The sequence below is a fragment of the Oryza sativa genome, chromosome 11, assembly GCF_034140825.1.
Source record: "Oryza sativa Japonica Group chromosome 11, ASM3414082v1".
In the NCBI taxonomy this organism is placed as follows: domain Eukaryota; kingdom Viridiplantae; phylum Streptophyta; class Magnoliopsida; order Poales; family Poaceae; genus Oryza; species Oryza sativa.
In genome coordinates this window covers 8,406,757-8,426,657 of record NC_089045.1, presented here as the reverse complement: position 1 = coordinate 8,426,657, position 19,901 = coordinate 8,406,757, and the positions used below count along the sequence as shown (strand labels likewise).

The following is a 19,901-nucleotide window of genomic DNA, read 5'->3' as shown; positions in this document are numbered from 1 at the left end:
ATAAAATTTGAGTAGTAATGATGAACACCAAAAACAAACTGTGTGTACACTGTACCACAAATGTACTTAAAAACATAAAAAAAAACTATCTTGATATACTCCATCTTCTCTTGTCCTATTCTAAAGGGCATCAAGGGAACATATGACTAAGTTAAGGTGGCCACGGTATATGCCACCATCACTAATTGCAGGGGCGGACCCAGGCCTGGGGCAACCTGGGCCGCGAACCAGGTCGTGGGCCGTGTAGTAATGGACCCCCCACCTAGATATACCTCTGAAATTTTGGCCCAAGGCCCACTAAATCAACCTAACCCTAACTCCCCTCCTCAGTTCCTTAGAAGCGAGAGACAGAGACGGGAGAGCGGCGGCGTGGCGCGACGCCTTCTTGCTCGAGGCTCGCTCCTACGGTCCTACCCAGCACGACAGCACGCCGGCGCCGCCGCCCGCCTGGCACGCCGTCTCCTCGGCTCGCTCGGTCGCTCCCTACCTGCCTCTGCCTTGCTGCCTCCTCACTCCTCAGCCTCAACTCCTCTCCTCATCCGGCTCCCTGGCGGACAGGCGGACAGCACCAGTGCGCCATCACTGGGACCGGCGGTCGGCAACGAGCCGACAACCCCCAAGGGCCAAGGGCCAAGGCGCGGCTTTGTGCTCATGAGCGGAGCAGCAAGTACGGGGGTAAGTTTTCCATCTCTATTTTCTTCTGTCAATTTGTTCTTTACTTCTTTTCTCAAATGCCTAAGTGGCTAAGTGCCTAAAATACTGCAGTGTCTATAGATCTATTGATTCCAATCAATTTATTTAACTTGCAATAGAGATCAGAAGATGAAGAGGCCTAGGACTACATTGAAATCTTTTTATGCCCCAGCAACACCCCAATCCAATTTAGACCCAAATCCTCCACAAACAGCGGGAACCGGAGGTAGTAATACTCAGCAAGCAGCAGCTGTTGTTGAGGCAGCCATAGGAGAAACTGGAGCTAGAGCTAGTAACATTCAAGTTCAACATGCCCCTAGTACTTGTGAGGCAGCCCCTAGTATTGTTGAGACAGTGGGGAGTAATATTCCACAACCAGAACAAGAACCTCACAATTCAGAGACAGTTGAGCTTAATCCGGCTGACATAGTTGCTGATCCTGGGCTTAGAAAACCAATTGAGCAATTTCATATAGACATTAGAGATGCTGTTAGAAGGGAATACTTGTCAAGAGGTCCATGCCAACCAATTGGTCATAAATATCCACAGAAGTTAATGGGAAATCGACAAAGAAGCTTTCATGACTCGTGGTTCAAAATGCATAATTGGTTGGAGTATAGTATTGCCAAAGATGCAGCATTCTGTTTTTATTGTTATCTTTTCAAGCAACCAAGACCTGATAATTTTGGTGTTGATGCTTTCACAAGTAAGGGCTTTACTAATTGGAAACATGCAACTGGATCTTTTAATGAACATGTTGGTAAAGTAGATAGTTTTCATAATAGAGCTAGAAAACATTGTGAGGATTTCAAAAATCAAAGGCAAAGTGTATCATATAAGATGGATAGTGGATCTAAGAAGTTAGAGCAACAATATTATGGTCGTATAACTATGATATTGGGTGTTGTGAGATTTCTTTTATTGCAAGCACTTGCTTTTCGTGGTCATGATGAATCTCATGGATCTAGCAATAAGGGGAACTTTCTAGAGATGATAGAATGGTACAAGGAGAAGGATAAAGATGCCCAAAAATTACTTGGAAATTCTCCTGGGAATCATCTATTGACTTCACCAAAAATACAAAAGCATTTGTGCAAGGCTTGTGCAAATAAGACAACTAAAGCCATTCTAAAGGATGTTGGTGAGAGAAATTTCGCCATTCTTGTTGATGAGTCTCGAGATGCATCTATTAAAGAGCAAATGGCTGTTATTTTGAGGTTAGTTGCTGTCTTTTGCATTTTCCTTGTTCTTATATTTTGAAACTGACCATATTAACAATGGTATTATTCTATGTTATGTCACATAGGTACATCAACAGCAAAGGGCAGGTGATTGAGAGATTTCTTGGGGTTGAACATGTTCCTGATACAACATCAGTTGCACTGAAAATAGCTTTGGATGCCATGATTGTTAGTCATGGTTTATCTATGCATAAAGTGAGAGGGCAAGGATATGATGGCGCATCAAACATGAGAGGTGAATTTCATGGGCTGCAAAGACGGGTATTGGATGAAAACCCCTATGCCTTTTATATTCATTGTTTTGCCCATCAGTTGCAGCTAGTGGTTGTGTCTGTTGCAAAATGTTGTTCTCCTGTCTCAGATTTCTTTAACTATACCCCCATGATTGTTAACACTGTCAATGGTTCTTGTAAGAGACATGATCAGCTGGCCCAAGAACACCATGATAATCTTGTGAGTAGTTTAGAGACTGGGGAGATATTTTCAGGAAGAGGGAAAAACCAAGCAACTAACCTTGCAAGACCTGGGGATACTCGGTGGGGTTCACATCACAAAACCTTGTGTCGTTTGCAGCACATGTGGAAAGCAGTCCTAGAGGTATTAGAAAATATATGTGAGGATAACCCCACTACAAAAATAACTGCTACAGGTTTGCTAAAACAGATGGAGAGCTTTGAATTTGTGCTTATCATGCACCTAATGATTAGACTATTGGGTAAAACTAATGATCTGTCACAATGCTTGCAAAAGAAAGACCAAAATATTATTCGTGCTATAGGATTGATTGGGACCACATTGCAAAAAATTAACCACATAAGGCAGCATGGTTGGCAAGAACTCTTTGAAGAGACAAAGACATTTTGTCTCAAGTATAACATCATTGTGCCAGATATGTCAGATACAACTACTACTAGGGGTCGTTCAAGGGGTCGTGGAGGTCAATTGATAACTTACCAACATCATTTCAATAATGAAATCTTTAATGTGGTACATGACCAGCTTATTGTGGAGTTAAACAATCGGTTTGCTGAGAGATCTACCCAGTTATTGAGATGCATTGCTTGTCTTGATCCTAGGAATTCTTTTGCCAATTTTGATGAAGATAAGTTAATTGAGCTTGCTAGAATGTATGCTGCCGACTTCTCTCCATATGATTGCATAGTCCTAAAGGACCAACTTGAGACATTTATAGCTGATGTGAGAGCAGACCCACATTTCCTAAGTTGCAGTGACCTTGGTAATCTTGCAATGAAGATGGTTCAGAGTGATAGACATACAGTTTTTCCTTTGGTTTATCGGCTCATTGAATTGGCTTTGATTTTGCCGGTGGCAACAGCAACAGTTGAAAGGGCTTTTTCAGCTATGAATATCATCAAAACTGAGTTGCGGAATAAAATGGCTGATGAATGGCTCAATCATCGCGTGGTCTGCTATATTGAGAGAGACATATTTGCAAGCATTGATAATGATAAGATATTAACTCATTTTCAAGAATTGAGAACCAGAAAGATGAAGCTACCTCTCCCTAGTGGTATGTCTTATTCTTGTTCTGAAATTTGTGTACTGTTAACTTTGATTCTCATTTTCTCAATCCATGGATGTAATATGTGATTCTTTTTCCAATAGGATCAAGATCTGGAGCTACAATTGAAGAATTCAATGAGGATGATATAGACTCCGAGGAAGATAACACGTAGCAAGGTATTTGAAAATGTATTTGTACTTCTTTTTCGCACCGCAACTAAATTTGTACCATACATTTTGATCGTGCATTAGTATTAGTAGCAAACTAGCAATGTAGCATCTATTATTGTATCATTGTGTGCGGTGGCAATAAGATTTGGCCCCGGGCTTAGCAAAATCCTGGGTCCGCCACTGGCGTCTCTGTCCATATATACAGCTACATATGCCAGACACGAAAAGAGATATGTTATATCAAATAAAGATTCGGCATAATTTATCTTTGCTTTTACTGCTAACAGTTATTACTTCTGTACATACATCCTTTGGATTGCGCAATTGAGGCCGAATTTCTCCTCGAAAAAGCTTCTCTGTAGGAACACAATTTCTCCTGGAAAAAACTTCTTTGTAGGAACACACATGGCACTAGCTGTTGATGCATCAAATCCAAGAGATCCTGCATAGCTATGGGCCTATGGCTCAGTGAAGCTTTAAGCTCCATTGCCTTTTTGGTATTTATTATTTTTAATCAATTTTATTTTTTCATTTTACTACAAATATAATTACATATATTTTCAGTATGGTTTATTCAATTCGTGAGTTAAAAATTTACTGCATTGGAGTTGTATGTTCAAAATTTTTAAGTCGTTAGTCATAAATATTTTTAGCATGCTAATTGCTATAAACTTATATTTTTATCTAGCAATTTCCGCAGCAACACGCGGGGTATCATCTAGTTACAATTAAATATCAGACATACTTGAAAAAAAACATAACAAAACTCTGAATTTGTGATGTTCTCTTTTTTTTTACATATGTAGATTTAAATTAATATAGTATATTTGTGAAGCGATATTTCACACCCTAAAATATGATGTGAATTTTTTTAAAAAAAAATTATCATATAGCTAACTATTATATTTAAGACCACAATATAACTTTTATAATTTAGTTTAAAGAATACAATGAATCACAAATTAGATATATAATCTAAAAATAATTTAAAATATGGTTTAGAAAAGGTTGGTTGGATATTTTATATTTTTATTGTAGATCTTAGTTTAACGACATATTTATATTTGTGTAGTAATATATTTTTTATCCTATTTTAAAGACCGTTAATTCTTTCCCGAAGGTACTACATACGTATGTTTTTTTTTGCTTTGTCTTTTTATCTATATGCTTTCCTTCGCTTCCATCAACGGTAGTTAAGATAGTTATATTGTAGAAAAATCATATTTTAAAGACCGTCAATTTTTTTCCCGACGGTACCACAAACAAATATTTTCTTAATCTAGAAATAATTTAAAAAATAGTTTAAAGAGCGTTGATTGGATATTATATATTTTTATTATAGAAATTAGTTTTAATGCATATTTATACATATTTATATTTGTGAAGTAATATATTTTTATCTTTATATTGTAGAAAAATCCTTTTTTAAAGACCGTTTTTAATTTATGTTTTTTTTGGCTTTGTCTTTTAGGTGTTTTCCTTCCGGTAACAGTAGGTAAGATCTTTATATATTGTAGAAAAATCATATTGTAAAAACCGTCATCTTTTCCCGACGGTACCACAGACGCATGATTTATTTTTTTACTTTGTCTTTTTTTTTTTATGGACGTGCTTTCCTTCTGGCAAGGCGGCAACAGTATGTAAAGCTATTGTTTTGTTATCAATAGTATACGTACTCGTACGAACGTACGGGAGCAGTAGTTCCGATTGTATCATTTATACATGAGGAAGTTATTAGTTTTTTTATAATACTAGCATGAATGCCCGTGCATTGCAACGGGAAGAAAAAAAGAAAATTGACTTAAAACATAGTAAATATATTTTTTTGGAATATTTGGGTTTTTTAAGTAGGTAGGTTTATAGTTAAATTAATTTATAAGTAAAGTAAGTGCTAGAAATAAAATGATACGGTTGGATTTAATTTTTATTAAATTCTCCATATTAATTACACTCTTTGAAACTTTCTTGAAAATTACAGAGCTTAGTTGCTAATTTTGATAATACAATCATCATTTCAGCATTTATTTAAATAAAAATCTATATAAAAAATCCTTATTTCTCTATAGGCCATTTTCGGCCCATTTTCCTCTTCAGCCCGCAACCGAGCCGGCCCGCTTTCCTCCCATTCCACTTCTCTCCGCCTCAGCCCAAAAGCACCCGTCGGCCCAAAGAAGTCTAAGTACGCTCCCCTTGCTCCTCCTCTCTTTGTGTGGTGGGCCCTAACCGAAAGTTTAACCACGATTCGGCCTATCAAGCCCGCGCGGCCCGTCGATGGATGCCGGCCCGAAGCGGGACTGATCTGAGCCGTTCATTTTGATGGACGACTCAGATTGGTTCCGAATCCATCAAAACTCCCAGACAAAGAAACCTAAACCTAATTCCTTTTTTGCCCTCCCATACCCCCACCGTTGGCCGCTTCTCCCCTTTTGTCGATCCCTCTCCGCCGCTTCCCCTCCCCCTACCCCCACCAACGGCGCCTCTCCCTACCGGCGGTGCCACTCCCATCCCCCCACCGCGAGCTCCTCCTCACCTCCCCTCCCCTCCCCTCCCAGCGGCGCATCTACCCCTCCCGTCCCCTCTCCCGACCGACGGCGTTGCTCCTTCTCCACCGCCCTCTCTCCGCTGCTCCCACTCCCCCTCCCCACCGGTGTCGCCAGTCCGTCTCCTCCTCTCCCTCCTGTCTCGCCGGCATGACGCAAAGACAATGACGGCACAACTCCATTTGAGTGGATAAGGAGAGAGAGGGGTCGAGTGCGGCGGGTACCGCCGGCTAGATCCGGCGGCACCGACGGAACCGACTGCTTCCCTCGGCCCGATCCGGCTGTGGCGGCGGCTTTCCGCAGTGGAGTCGACAGCGCCGACGACGGCGGCAGCTTCTCGTAGCCCAATCTAGCAGCGGCGGCGTCCCGCGGCAGATCAGATGGCAACGACGGCGGCGGCTGCTTCCCACGGCAGATCCGGTGGTACCGACGGCGCCGGCGGCTACCCGCGTCTAGATCCGGTTCGCGGGCCGATCCGGCGGCGATGGCGGCTTCCCGCGCCGGAAATCCGATGGCTACGACAGCGGCAGCGAATCCGGCGGCAACGTCGGCGTCATCGGCTTTCGGTGAAGTTTTTATTTTGTTTTCTCTTTTACTAGATTGTCCTATTGGATTTTGTATCTACATTTGCAATGAAGTTTCGTTGGATCGCTCGGGCATTAGGTTGTTGATGCGCACTCTGGATGATTTATTTTTCTTTGTGTTGGACTCTCAACTCAGATGTTGCGGACGAAAACTTCGCTTGAGTTTGTTTCCTTCTTTTGTGGAATCGGAAAGACTTGATTTTTTTTTCACACTTTTTTCACAGATGGACGACAGAAACAAAATCGAAATCGGATTGGGATTTGAGGGATGGGCGAAAATTCGGACGAATAGAGGGGATGACGAACGGAAAAATACTAATCTTTTAATTAGTTAAGATATAAATCTAATCTAGTCTGTAAAATAATGGGTTCCACCAATTTAATTGAAATTCGACGGTAAGATTAGACTGTGCCATGTGGCGGCTTGAGAGCATTTTTAGGAGTGCCACGTGGTGGTTTAAGAGCCTTTGTAGGAAGTTTAATAGACTTTTAGTATATAATAGATAATAGATAGATATGAATGATATGTAAATTTATCATGTGATTATTTTTTAATACTTATAGTAACAATAGTAACAGTCCATGTAATGCATGGTAAGTTGTGTAAGAGCGCAATATGGCTGTGTTTAGTTCCTGAAAAAAGTTAGAAGTTTAGGATAGTTGGGGGTGAACTAAACACGGCCTATATATGTTCATGCTTCATCAAGTAAATTAAGTAGAGGAGCACGGTATGAGTAATTAAGGACGTACCCAATTTAATGTCTTGGCATAATCGGCGGCTCCCCCTAATTGCCAAACTGCTTCGTTTCCCGTGTAGTTAAGTACCGTGACGTCCGTGTCTCCATGGGACAAAAGAGCGGCAACAATTCTTGGGTTGCAATCCTGCACCGCGTAATGCAGAGCAGTGTTCCCGCCGTTATCTCGCATGTTGACGAGTTTCCGAAGATACGGCGACTCTAGGATAAATTCCACGAACTCCAGATGACCTTTGAATGCGGCTTGATGGAGACATGTGCAACCATTAGCGTCGTAATACGGAGCATCTGGACAATGATGCACAAGCTCTCTAGCAACACTAACATAGCCACGGTATGCGGCGGAATTAAGGAGCGGGACACTGTCCTTATTATTACTTAGGACATACCCCAAGGACCAATCATACTGCAGCAATGCTCCGAGAACATGGGTTTTACCCCACATTGCGGCATGATGCATTGGAGTATCCATTTCATCGTCGAATTCTCTAGCCAGCCCTGGACGCTTCTCCACTAACTCTTTAGCAATAACTGAAAACAAATTTAATGATATATGCAAGAATCACCTGCCTGTGGTCATTTTAACGAATAATGGAGTAATTATTAATGACTCGTCAGACAGCCTAGTATGCAATTCTTACCTGGATTCCCGTTTCTCACGGCGGCATGGAGAGCATTGCGGCCATGACAACCCACGTGAGCAGAACCAGGAATCCCCAACAGTTTCCGGAAGATATCAGTGAAATCTCTCATCACAGCGATGTACATGGGTGATTCCCTGTACTTGTTTACACCTTGTGACAGGCCTGCTTCTGCTGCTATCAGTTCCAACGCAAGGTCCCTGTGGCCGTTGCGAATGGCATGGTGCAGGGCATTACATCCATTCTCATCTTGTTTCAAGATAGCTTCTCTGAGCCCCGCTTCGCAGCACCGTCTGAGCAAAACGGAGGCCAAGGCGGTGCGGCCGTTGGTTACCGCGGTGAGCAGCGGCGTCTCGCCGTGTGAGTTTGCAACGGTGAGAAGAGAATTGTCTAACATCAACACCTCCTGGCAGAATTCCTCATGACCATTGATAGTGGATATGTGGAGGCAGGTGTTCCCCTGAGGAGTTGTGCGGAGCAATATGCTTGGATCCATGGCAGCCACCAGCTCCTTCATCAACCTGCAATCGCCTGACTTTGCGGCTTCAAAGAGCCGTCCGTCCATTTTTACAGCTTGTGTCTGTTATGTACTGCTCCTTCTGCTGAATTAATTAATGTTGGTACAGATGCACTGGAATTACTAGTGATATATACTACATATGTACTGTTTGTCATCATGTAGCTCGTTGGACTATATATCTTTTTGTAGGTTCTTGATAGCAAATATTGGGAGAAGGATACACACACACACATATATATATATATATACTTACACTGAACATTTTATATATGCAGAGAATTGTCTGAGCGCATTTCTATCCATACTTTAAGCAAACAACTACTCCTTCAGGGCTGATAATACTCGTTTTAGAAAAAGGTGAGGTCAAACTTTAAAATATTTAATTATGAATTATTTTTAAAATATTTGTCTATCAAATATGGTGACTACATATATATATATATATATATATATATATATATATTAGTCTTAAAAAGTACTTTAATAAGATCATATATTTGTTAATATTTTTATACATATTATAATGAAAAATAATGGTCAAAGTTATTTTTTAGAGAACATATCCTTGTCCAAAACAACAAGTATTATTAACCCGGAGGGAGTAGAAAGGTAGCCCGTGCGAATACACGGGCATGTATTTTACGCTACGTTTATACGGGTAGATAATCAACCAAATTATTTATCCAATGATTAAAAGGTAGGATTTTTCCAAAATACTGCTCAACAACATTGTTTACATAATTATTCTGAAGCTACACTAAATAGCTTAATTCTAAAGTCGATTAGATAGTAACATAGAATATATTTTAGAGCAATTACTCCCTCTATCGTATAATAACTTTATTTTGGCACATCCCCATTTGTTTCTAAATAAGTTTATTTTTAGTAATCATTTCATCGGGATTTGTGAAAGTAGAGGATAAATATACTGGGAGTAGATAAAAATATAGGAATAATTGTATTGGGACTTGGATTATTCATACTTATTAATTCTATATCTAATTAGTAATAAATGTTTGAAAACTATGTATGATGGGGCAACCTGTGTTATTAAATTGTTTTATACTTTTATGTTAAATCGCATGACATATGAAAGGGTTGAGATGTTGTCCCTCAATAAAATATTATTTAATATTTGAATTTGTAATTTTATTTGGATAATGTAGATTTAATTTGGGTATGTATGTTTGTAGAATAATATATGATGACTCAATATATGATGTCATTTTTTTCAATATTTTATTTCTAGATTAGGAATGAGATTTTATAGCTTGAAAATTGTGATCGTTTTAGTATATAAAATTAAGGAAGGAGGAGAGAGCATGAGGTAGAGGGAGAAGCAGGGGCCGTGTGCACCTCATGCGCATGCGAGTGGGAGGGGCATGGGTGGTTAAAAGTAATGAGTTCACCGATTTAAGTGAGAGTATGCTAAGTTGATTTTCGTTTTTGTTCTCAGAATTTCTAATACAATTTTCTAATTTATTATATGTACCATGTGGTGGGTTAAGAGCATGGAAGATAATGTTTAATGGACTTTTATTATATACACAATATTTAATGGATATTTATTACTCCCTCCGTCCCAAAATATAGCAATTTGGGACTGGATGGGACATATCCTAGTCCAATGAATCTAGATAAGGGACTGTCTAGATTCGTTGGACTAAGATACGTCTCATCCAGTTCTGAGTTGCTACTCCATCCGTCCCATAATATAAGGGATTTTAGATGGATGTGACACATCCTAGTACAATGAATCTGGACATATTCATTATACTAGGACGTGTCATATCCATCCAAAATTACTTATATTATAGGATAGATGGAGTATATTTTAGGACGGATGTAGTATTTGCTAGCTAGAAAATAAGGAGGCCAAAGTGAGCAAGGAGAGAGGGAACATGAAATTATTTGGATGACATGATAGTATATGTTATTAATTTTTTGCTATTTATAGGAGTTTGTATCAAATGATGTATTTCTTATATATCAAAACATGGCCAATATAGATATATAGAATATGTTGTAAAAAATATAATTATTTAGTTATCTAATCATTATTATTTGTTATCTAGAAAATTGGATGATAGAAGTGACGAGTAAGAGAGAGGATGTGAGAGGAAGGGACGTACATATATGTAAGTACTTGTAGTGAGGAGGAGAGGATACCCTCATGCCCATGAGGCAGGGGAGCCGGAGAGGATTTTAGGGAGATAGTATTTTTTTCATTTAAAATAAATCTAATGGTGTAAAATAATAGGTTTATTATATTAAGTGAAAATCAGGGCTAGACGTTTTGTTTTTTCTTAGAATTTCTTAGATATGTCTCTAATTTATTAGAGTACCAGCTTAGGAGCGTTTGTCACTGTATACTAGATTACATTAAGTATGAAGAAATAAAATATACGCCAACGATGTATGAGTTTTAATTAATGACTAGTACATACTAATCCCTTGATGTTTTGGTCTTTCCATCATCTAGATCCACTAGTATCCATATGAATTTGGATATATATATATATATATATATATATATATATATATATATATATATATATATATATATATATAAAGAGCACATATATGGATTTATATACATGAATCTATTCAAAACCTAAAATATGTTATAATGTGAAACAGGGATTCAATATTGACTAGCTACTACCTGCTTAATTACCTGGTAGTTGAATCCGTTTTGTATGGATGGAAGGAAATATGACCACCAGACTATAACTTGGTAGTTGTAAACAAACTAAACAGCTAGCACAGCCTTTATATATAAATTTAAACAGCATCACCGTTTGCTGGGAGTTCAAGAAGAGAAGCCTTAAATGGAACTAAACGTATCATGTTCAAAGGAGAAAAGGGATTGCATGCTCAGAGAGAAAAGAACAGTATCTTCTGAGCCCAGCTGTAGCTAGCCCCTAGAATCTTCTTCTCCTCCTTATTTTTATCCAGTTATTTTAGCCGGGTTGATCGAAGAGGAGGCCAACCAAATGGTCCAAATCTTATGGGAAGCGCATCATGTCTGTGAAGCCCAACTAAATCTTATGATGAGTCCAACCAATCTTATGGAAAGGCCAAAGTATCATGTCCGTGATGGTTTATAGGATGGCTTGTTTGACTGGTCAAATCTAGTCGATGACAGTCTTTTATTTAGATTCGACAAATTAAGATGACAGCTATCGATAACTCCTGTTGGCCCGACACAGATGAATTTTCGCATCACTGACTAATAATCCGTGAATAAGTCGCTCACCAACACATATGAGAGTTCCCGTTCGACATAGATGACCTATTCCGCACTAGTGATCAATTACAAATTACATTAATTCTTGTGTTTCTTTATCACAAATAAGCCAGCAGACCATCGTAAGTAGGGAATGGAAAGCTTTTCTATGTCGGTCTGAATTCCAGCATGATTTTGCAGACACCAAACATCTATTTTACCGACATGATCCCGGGCAAACTAATTAACGCGCCATGAGGCAAATCATTGGCGAGATGCTTTCAGATTGGAGGGGATTCATCGATGAAGGAAACACGTCCACGTTGTGTAGAGCTATGTTCGTGAATGGCAAGGATGATAGGGAACAGGACGCAGAGGACTGATTGTCATTGTACCCTCATTTTTTTCAATCAGTAGATAAATCATGTACTCCCTCCGTATTTTAATATATGACGCCGTTGACTTTTCGATTAACGTTTGACCATTCGTTTTATTCAAAATTTTTGTGCAAATATGAAAATATTTATATCATGTTTAAAAAACATTTGATGATGAATCTAGTCACAATAAAATAAATGGCAATTGCATAAATTTTTTGAATAGGACGAATGGTCAAACATTGGATAAAAAGTCAACGGCGTCATACATTAAAATATGGAGGTAATAGTATTTAGCTGCAACAGATGTAGCGAGTAATATTTCTCTGGGAGAGGGTGAGGAAGATGTAGCAAGAGAACATGCACAATCTGCACTTTTTGAGACTGAGATGAGAACTAAGCATGCCAAGGGGGAAGGAGAGGAAACAGCAACAATAATGCAGTGGCTTGCAAAAGCAAAATAATAAGTAGAGGTAGTAGAAAAGGGATCAGATGTGGAAGAAGAGGAGTTATAAAGAAGGGTTAGGATGAAGACAAGGAACAAAAATAAAATGGGTGTGAAGAACTCTGCTATAAGAGAAAAAAGGTGCAAACAAATGATACAAATCATGAAAGTACCGTATGGGAACATAAGGGATTTGGAGAAAGCATGGAGAAGAAAACACTTAAAAGGGATTGTATATGAAGAGAGGATTGATATAACACTACACTGGTTCTAGTCTTCCTTAACAAGGTACTTGCATCAAGCTAGAAATAGCGAAATTCCGTCACAAATCGTATTATGTGACTATCTTGTGATGAAAGATTTCCAGTGCAAAAGCTCCATCTAGGATCACCTTATCTGACAAAAGGCTGCCTCCATCATAATAAATGGTAGACAATTTTTCCATTGCCATAAATTAGTGATGCTCTAGACTATCACTCATCAAACCAAAACCATCAAGAATCGGCTACTTCAGTGCCGCTATGTGGACAACCTGATGGTGTGGGTACGACGTGAAGTAATTTGTGGTTTCTCACACACTAAGGTGGTAAACCATTACCAACTACTTATTTTGTCACAAATAACTGGAGGCTCAACATATAATAGGGTATGGTCCGAGGAACAGAACAACATGACCTAACATTTAGTGGGCCGAGGCCAAGCATAATTGTATGCCATGGCCTAGCTTATGGCAAATACCTTACTCGATGACTGTGCGCCACGACCTAGCATATGGTGAGCTAAGGCCCAATAAATAGACTATAGGCCACGACCATTGTGTGGTGGACCATGGCCCAATGAACTATGAGCCACCACCCAGCAAACAATGGGCCATGAAAAGAGTTGCATTATCATGAGCGGCCTCTTAAGAAAGTCACCTAGCTATAAAAATCATGTGTTACATGGGCAACTATCCTATACATGATTATCACGTGTGGTTCTTGATCCCCCCTCGCCCGATGAACTAAATCAAATTGTTTTCATGCAAGTGTAGTTTAGAATAGGGGCTAAGGGCTATGTGAAAATTGTTTCTGGGAATAGTGAACTTATTACTTGTTTCTAGGCTAAGCTCAACCTCAGTGAAAACATTTAATGTTATTTTTCACTTCTCTCACTAAGCCATATCACCCCAATTACATTATGAAGTTAAACTCCTGAGGCTCCGAGCGACACGGACCCGATCGCATCTTCAGTTTTTTGTAAGTTCTAGCTCGTATGTTTAGTTTTTCCACTATAATTGAGTATTAGTCATCGATATATATATGTGTGTGTGGTTGTTAAATTCGTTTTCTGTTATTCCAGTTTTTATAGTTAACAAGGGACTGTTCATAGTATACGTACTTTGGAAAGGGATTAGCTGAAAAACCGTCGAGTGTTTTTTTTTTAAAAAAACCTTCAAATCTAACTATATAGTATATAATTTTCCTAGAACTATACTATAATAATAATAACTTGTATATATGTATTAAAATAATATATGCAACTTTATATCTAATTTATATAGAGATAACAATGTAGTTAGAGTGTAGTTACACTATAGTTACAATGTAACTACAATTGAACTAGCATGTAACTTAGATATAACTAGAACAAATCTGCCATAAACATGTGATGATGGGACTAGCTTGTGAAAAGAGGGTTTAGATCCGATAGCAAAATATCTTAGCACAAATCTTAGAGCGGAATCAATGGCTAAAAAATTTGACAGTTTTCGCTCGTAAAAACTGTCGACAGTCGGATAGCAGTTCCGCTTTGGAAAAGTGTACTCGTAGTCTCGTACAACTTTTATTTTTTTACAGAACTATGAACAATTGAACACTGCAAAATATATACTGACAGAAACCTAAAAGATGAACACTATTAACAACAACATATTAGGCCTCCAGAGAGAGACACCCAATAGCTGGACGAACCAACTAATTAATTACTACTACTTCCAGACACACCCTTCGCCGCCGGCGTGTTGTCGCCGCTGTTGCCTGCCGCCGCCGCCGCCGCGTCGTCCTCGTCGACCAAGGCGAGCAGGCGCGCCATCTCGGCGAACCACCACCTCCGCTCGAACTCGTAGCCCAGCGCCGCCTCCAGGCCGATGTCGCCGTAGCGGCTCACGTCGACGGCGCCGCCCTTGCCGTAGCCGGCGCCGTAGCCGTAGCCGTCCCAAACCCTCGCCGCCAGGTGAAGCCCCACCTGCTCGTCCACCCACCGCCTCTTCTCCGCCTTGTCTGGGCGACGGCGAGCCGCCGCCTCCTGGCGCCGTCCTCGCCTCGCCGCCGCCGCCGACAACGACGACGACGACGACGACGGCGGCCGGAAGCAGGACGCCAGCTTCGGCAAGAACTCGATCGCCATGCCGAGAAGGCGAGGAGATCGAGGCGATCGAGCTCGCTCGCTAGCTGCTCGCAATTAGGTTGCGCTTCTCAACTCTGGCTGCTGTAATTTGCTGGAGGCGTGATGGATGGCACCCTTATATGGCGGGAAAGCGTCGCGCGGAATAGAAATCGGACAAGGGAATTTTGATGGGATGGAATCGGATCCGAGATGCTGCCGTTTACGCGTCCGAAAATCCGAATCGGACAAGGAAGGCCAGGATTAGCCAGAGACGGCGCCCCCTGCACTGCGTAAAAAACATGGGTCTGATTCATATGGGCTTGATGGGTCAGATGGATGACGTTCTCTTTTGAATCGATTTTGCTATATCTCACTCGAAAGATTTTTTCTTATCTCTCACTCGATTTTCTCACTTAAATTTACAGTGTATTTTCTTGTAAGTTACAGTGTAATTTATGAAACTTACACTGTAACTTTTGTAAGTTACACTGTAATTTTTGAATCTTCACATGTAAATTTTAAATTTTGTATTGGATTTGGTCTTTTTCTTGAGGATATGGTAATTTAATGTTCATTATGGTGTTTCTTAATTGCTTTTTGCTTTTTATTATATCTATCGGATTTTAATACAAAGATTAAAAATCTGTGTGATACGATTATAAAAATCTTTCGAAAGATGTATAGGTACTCCCCTTTTGAATTTTCTAAGCCCAACTTCTAATCTTTCATCTACGATTTAGCTATATATCTGTCGATAATTTTTTCCCCAAAAATTTGACAGATATAATTACAGTACAATCGTAGTGTAATTACACTGTAACTTGCATGTAATTACATTGTAACTATAGTGTAACTTGTATGTAACTTTCAAAAATCTCTCCGTAACATGTTATTTCGGTAAAATGGAGGTCGTGGGAACAAATTTTTTCACATATGTGTGTGCTATGATTTGTTTTCTTCCTCACCAAAACAAATCTTGTAATAGATCTAACGATTCAAGATTATGTGAAACTTACATATAAGTTACACTGTAGTTACATGCAAATTACGGTGTAATTACATATAAGTTACAGTGTAATTACACTATGATTGTACTATAATTACATCTGTCAAATTTTTAGAAGAAAATTTGTCGACAAATGTATAGGTGGTCCCGTTCCTATACTTCATATAATTGGAGAGGCCTCTCCAATTAGATTTACCGATAATAAAGATGCTGATTACACAATATTTTTTAAATGAACTAGGAAGAAAGCCCGCGCAGTTGCGCGGGCAGATTATTTATTATTTAAAAAACCTAAAAAAGCATTATCTCACCATATTCACTATAAGAAATAAACCATAATTTTGAAATACTAAATTATAATAATGTCCATCATATCCAAACAAAAACTTTGTTTTTTCCAATTTGAATGATTTCTATGTTTAAATTTTCTATACTAAAAATTTATATATAGAGTTCCTATAATTCATATTTCTATGTATAAACTACCCATACCGAATGTTTAATCGTACGTGCAAAGTTTATATATGTGTAAAGTCTATGAGTAGAAAGTTTAATATGACTTTTTAACATAAAGTTTACGTGCGTAAAGTCTTTTTCGTTGCTGTCGAAAGTTTTTGAGTATAAAGTTTGGCAATTTAAGTAGATAGTAATAATTTTAACATAAAGTTTCGTTAAATTTGGTCCGGCTTTGTGAATATAGAGCTGCTAATATGTTAAGAAAATCATGTCTAAAAATGTTAAACATAAGATGTGAAACAGAAACGCTAATCCACTTTCGATGAAAGAAATATTAATCACTTCCAAAAATCCATGCAAAATAAAATCTGCTCAAAAAAGGGAATGATAATCACACTATCCTTCGCATAAAAAAATTTAATCACAATAACTACCATGATAATTACGTGTTCGTGAGCGGACAATTACACGAACGTTCTTGGATAATCACCCCTATAAACGCACGCACACATGCAGATCCTATCTCTATAAGCATCTCCAAAATACTGGGACGAGATATGTAGAGATTCACGAAATCACCATAGGCGTCTCGATGTCGACGGGCATATATCGCTCATCTACATGCGAGTACCCATGTTTCAAATGTAGAACTTGAACGCGAGAAAAATGGTTCCACCACGAGAAACCTTGCCAGTTAAGCTACGCTCACTTCGTTGATTATTACTTTTAAACACAGTACATGCGGAGGCACACTTCTTGCAATTTCATTTGTGAAGCTAAATTACATTCATCATTTCATTTGTGCAAACACATTTCTTGCAATTGTTTTATAAAAAGTAAACTTTTGTAAGAAGCCCGATTAAGCTGTGTTCGGGAGGTGGAGTTACTCTGCACGGAAAACGGAATGGTTCATTAGCACGTGATTAATTAAGTATTAGCTTTTAAAAAATATAGATCAATATGATTTTCTAAGGCAACTTCCGTATAGAAAACCTTTTTAAAAAAACACACCGTTAAGCAATGGGAACCCAAAGAAAAGAACTCAGCACATATAGTAAGGGACGGCTAATGGGGGGGTGATCGCTCCTAGCGATCACCGGCCCACCCCTCTCCCTATACGCTACCTTCTCTCCCCTTTTCTCTCCCCCCCCCCCCCAATTCTTCTCTTCCTAATACAGTACACCATACAAATTTAAAAAATAAAAAAATAAAGTTGGAAAAATTTTATGTATAGAAATACAACTACTATATATTAAAAAAATTGAATTTAAATTCAAATTTGAAATGATTATGTAAACTTTTGACTTATAAACTTTGGGTCTATAAACTAATATTTGAATTCAAATTCAAATTTGAAACAAGTATGTAAACTTTTGACTTATAAACTTTGGGTATATAAACTTTAGATGTATAGAAATACTATATATAAAAATATTTGAATTCAAATTCAAATTTGAATCGGATATATAAACTTTTGACTTATAAACTTTAGGTTTCTAAACTTTAGATGTGTAAACTTGAGGTTTACAAACTTTAGGTGCATAAAATTACTAAAATAGTAAAGTAATACGGTGCCAAAAAAAGGAAACCAGGTGGAGGGAGAGGGATCCGGATCCGATCGCCCTGGGCGATCACTCGCCCAATAGTAATTCCGCATATAGTAGGGGTTGGTAGTGTGTGGGGAGGGGTCTGCCTGAAGATTCAATTTTTAAAAATTAGTCTGTTTTGAAAATTTTGTTGTTGAATTTGAGACTGCAACGAGCCCTGCAACTTAGTACTCCCATGTCCTAAAATATAACAACTTTTAGCCCTCAGGATTTGTCCTAAAATATAACAACTTCTCCACCAACATTCTATTCCCAACCAATCACAGCTCTCCACCATTCATTTTTCCTACATACCTCCTCTACTCATCCAATCACAACCCTCCACCACTCACTTCTACAAACTTTCTTAATAACCGTGTCTAACTCTAAAACTTCTTATATTTTGGGATGGAGGGAGCAGTATATTTTCCCCTTTTTTTATCGAGGGGACCCAGTTTTTTTTTCTTCGGTTGCACAAAATGTAGGAGTATATATACCACTTAATGAAGACCGCCTCTTATCACACTTACAAAGTTGGAGATTCGTAGCATGTGTCTGATCTTACAAAATATATATTGAAAGAGTACCCGTATATGTAAATTTAAAATCTGGTGGGCCATAATTCCACCAGCACACACTTACCTTTTTTTCTTGGGAGTAGTTCATACTACTTCACAACCATGTTTGTTGTTAGGGCAGTAGAAGTGCGGTAGCGCACTTGAGGAGCCCAAGGCCTCCAGCTAGACTAGAAACCGGTTAGAGAACCACACCTCACAATGCATGTGTCTTAGACAATATCTATGTTAGTGGGTCCCACCTATATATATTAGTAGGCCCCACTCATCTCTCTTTTCACTTCCATCTCTCCCTCCCATGCACGCAAGCATGTGAGGGGACCACTCACAGTTTCCCTTTTGGCATGAGGAAACCGTACCCTAGCTAGGGATGCATTCCTTAGCAAAGATATGGGTCCCGCCACCTTTTTTTCATCCACATCAGATTTTGAACTAGCTGACAAACGAGGTAACCCTCTAGCTAGGAGCACTGACAAACGAGGTAACCCTCCAGCTAGGAGCACTGTGAAGAGTCTTACTTGTTAATGTATTGATCCTTAAAAATAATTGGCTGCCGCTTCGCCGAGCCCGGTGAAAAAGGATGCAAAAAATTATACGGAGTTCAATGTTCGTAGAATTACGCTGTCTTTTTTAAGGATAATTACACTTTGTTAATTAAGATAGTTAAACCAAAAATAATCTTTTGTTGTCAAAATGGCCACATAATTTAACACTAAGAAAATAAATTTGGTTCAGAACTTTTGGGGGGGAATTTTGACTGAAATTGAAGTTCTGTTCATTATTTCTTTGGCACTTTTTTCAATTAATATAAAAATCAAAGTTTTTTAGGGTAAAAGAAATTGTAGGTGGTTCGATAATTTTCAGTGAAGTTGGTGGATCTCGGCCGCCACATCTTTCTGAAATAACATGAATTCCAGATCAATAATATCATTAAAAAAATGCTTTATAAACGTGATAATGGGATCATGTCAACCTTAGCTTCGTACGTTAGTGCACATAGATCCTAGAGAGTAGAGACAAATTACTCATTTACCAATCTAATGGAGACATATAATTAAGGAATAAAACAATTTAACAATGGCGTACCGTACAATTTGACCTTGTCATTGATAGACGAGTAAAGTCACGATCCGTTCACAACACTCGAGGATAATGGTTTTCCTCTTTCTTTAGCACGGTGCGTCGGTTGTC

General features: G+C 38.8%; 2 protein-coding genes across 2 annotated transcripts; one reads left to right on the top strand and one right to left on the bottom strand.

Moving 5' to 3' along the window:
* Positions 1-825: 825 nt before the first annotated feature.
* LOC4350200 (uncharacterized) lies at positions 826-3,925 on the top strand. Its single transcript, XM_066305221.1, has 2 exons — positions 826-3,465; positions 3,561-3,925. The coding sequence occupies exons 1-2, from the start codon at positions 1,971-1,973 to the stop codon at positions 3,629-3,631; spliced, it is 1,566 nt and encodes a 521-aa protein (XP_066161318.1). The 5' UTR covers positions 826-1,970; the 3' UTR covers positions 3,632-3,925.
* Positions 3,926-6,223: 2,298 nt separating this feature from the next.
* LOC112936113 (ankyrin repeat-containing protein At5g02620) lies at positions 6,224-8,883 on the bottom strand. Its single transcript, XM_066305222.1, has 3 exons — positions 8,150-8,883; positions 7,504-8,039; positions 6,224-7,386 (listed from the first exon to the last, which is right to left on the bottom strand). The coding sequence occupies exons 1-3, from the start codon at positions 8,712-8,714 to the stop codon at positions 7,312-7,314; spliced, it is 1,176 nt and encodes a 391-aa protein (XP_066161319.1). The 5' UTR covers positions 8,715-8,883; the 3' UTR covers positions 6,224-7,311.
* Between the last annotated feature and the right edge of the window lie 11,018 nt (positions 8,884-19,901).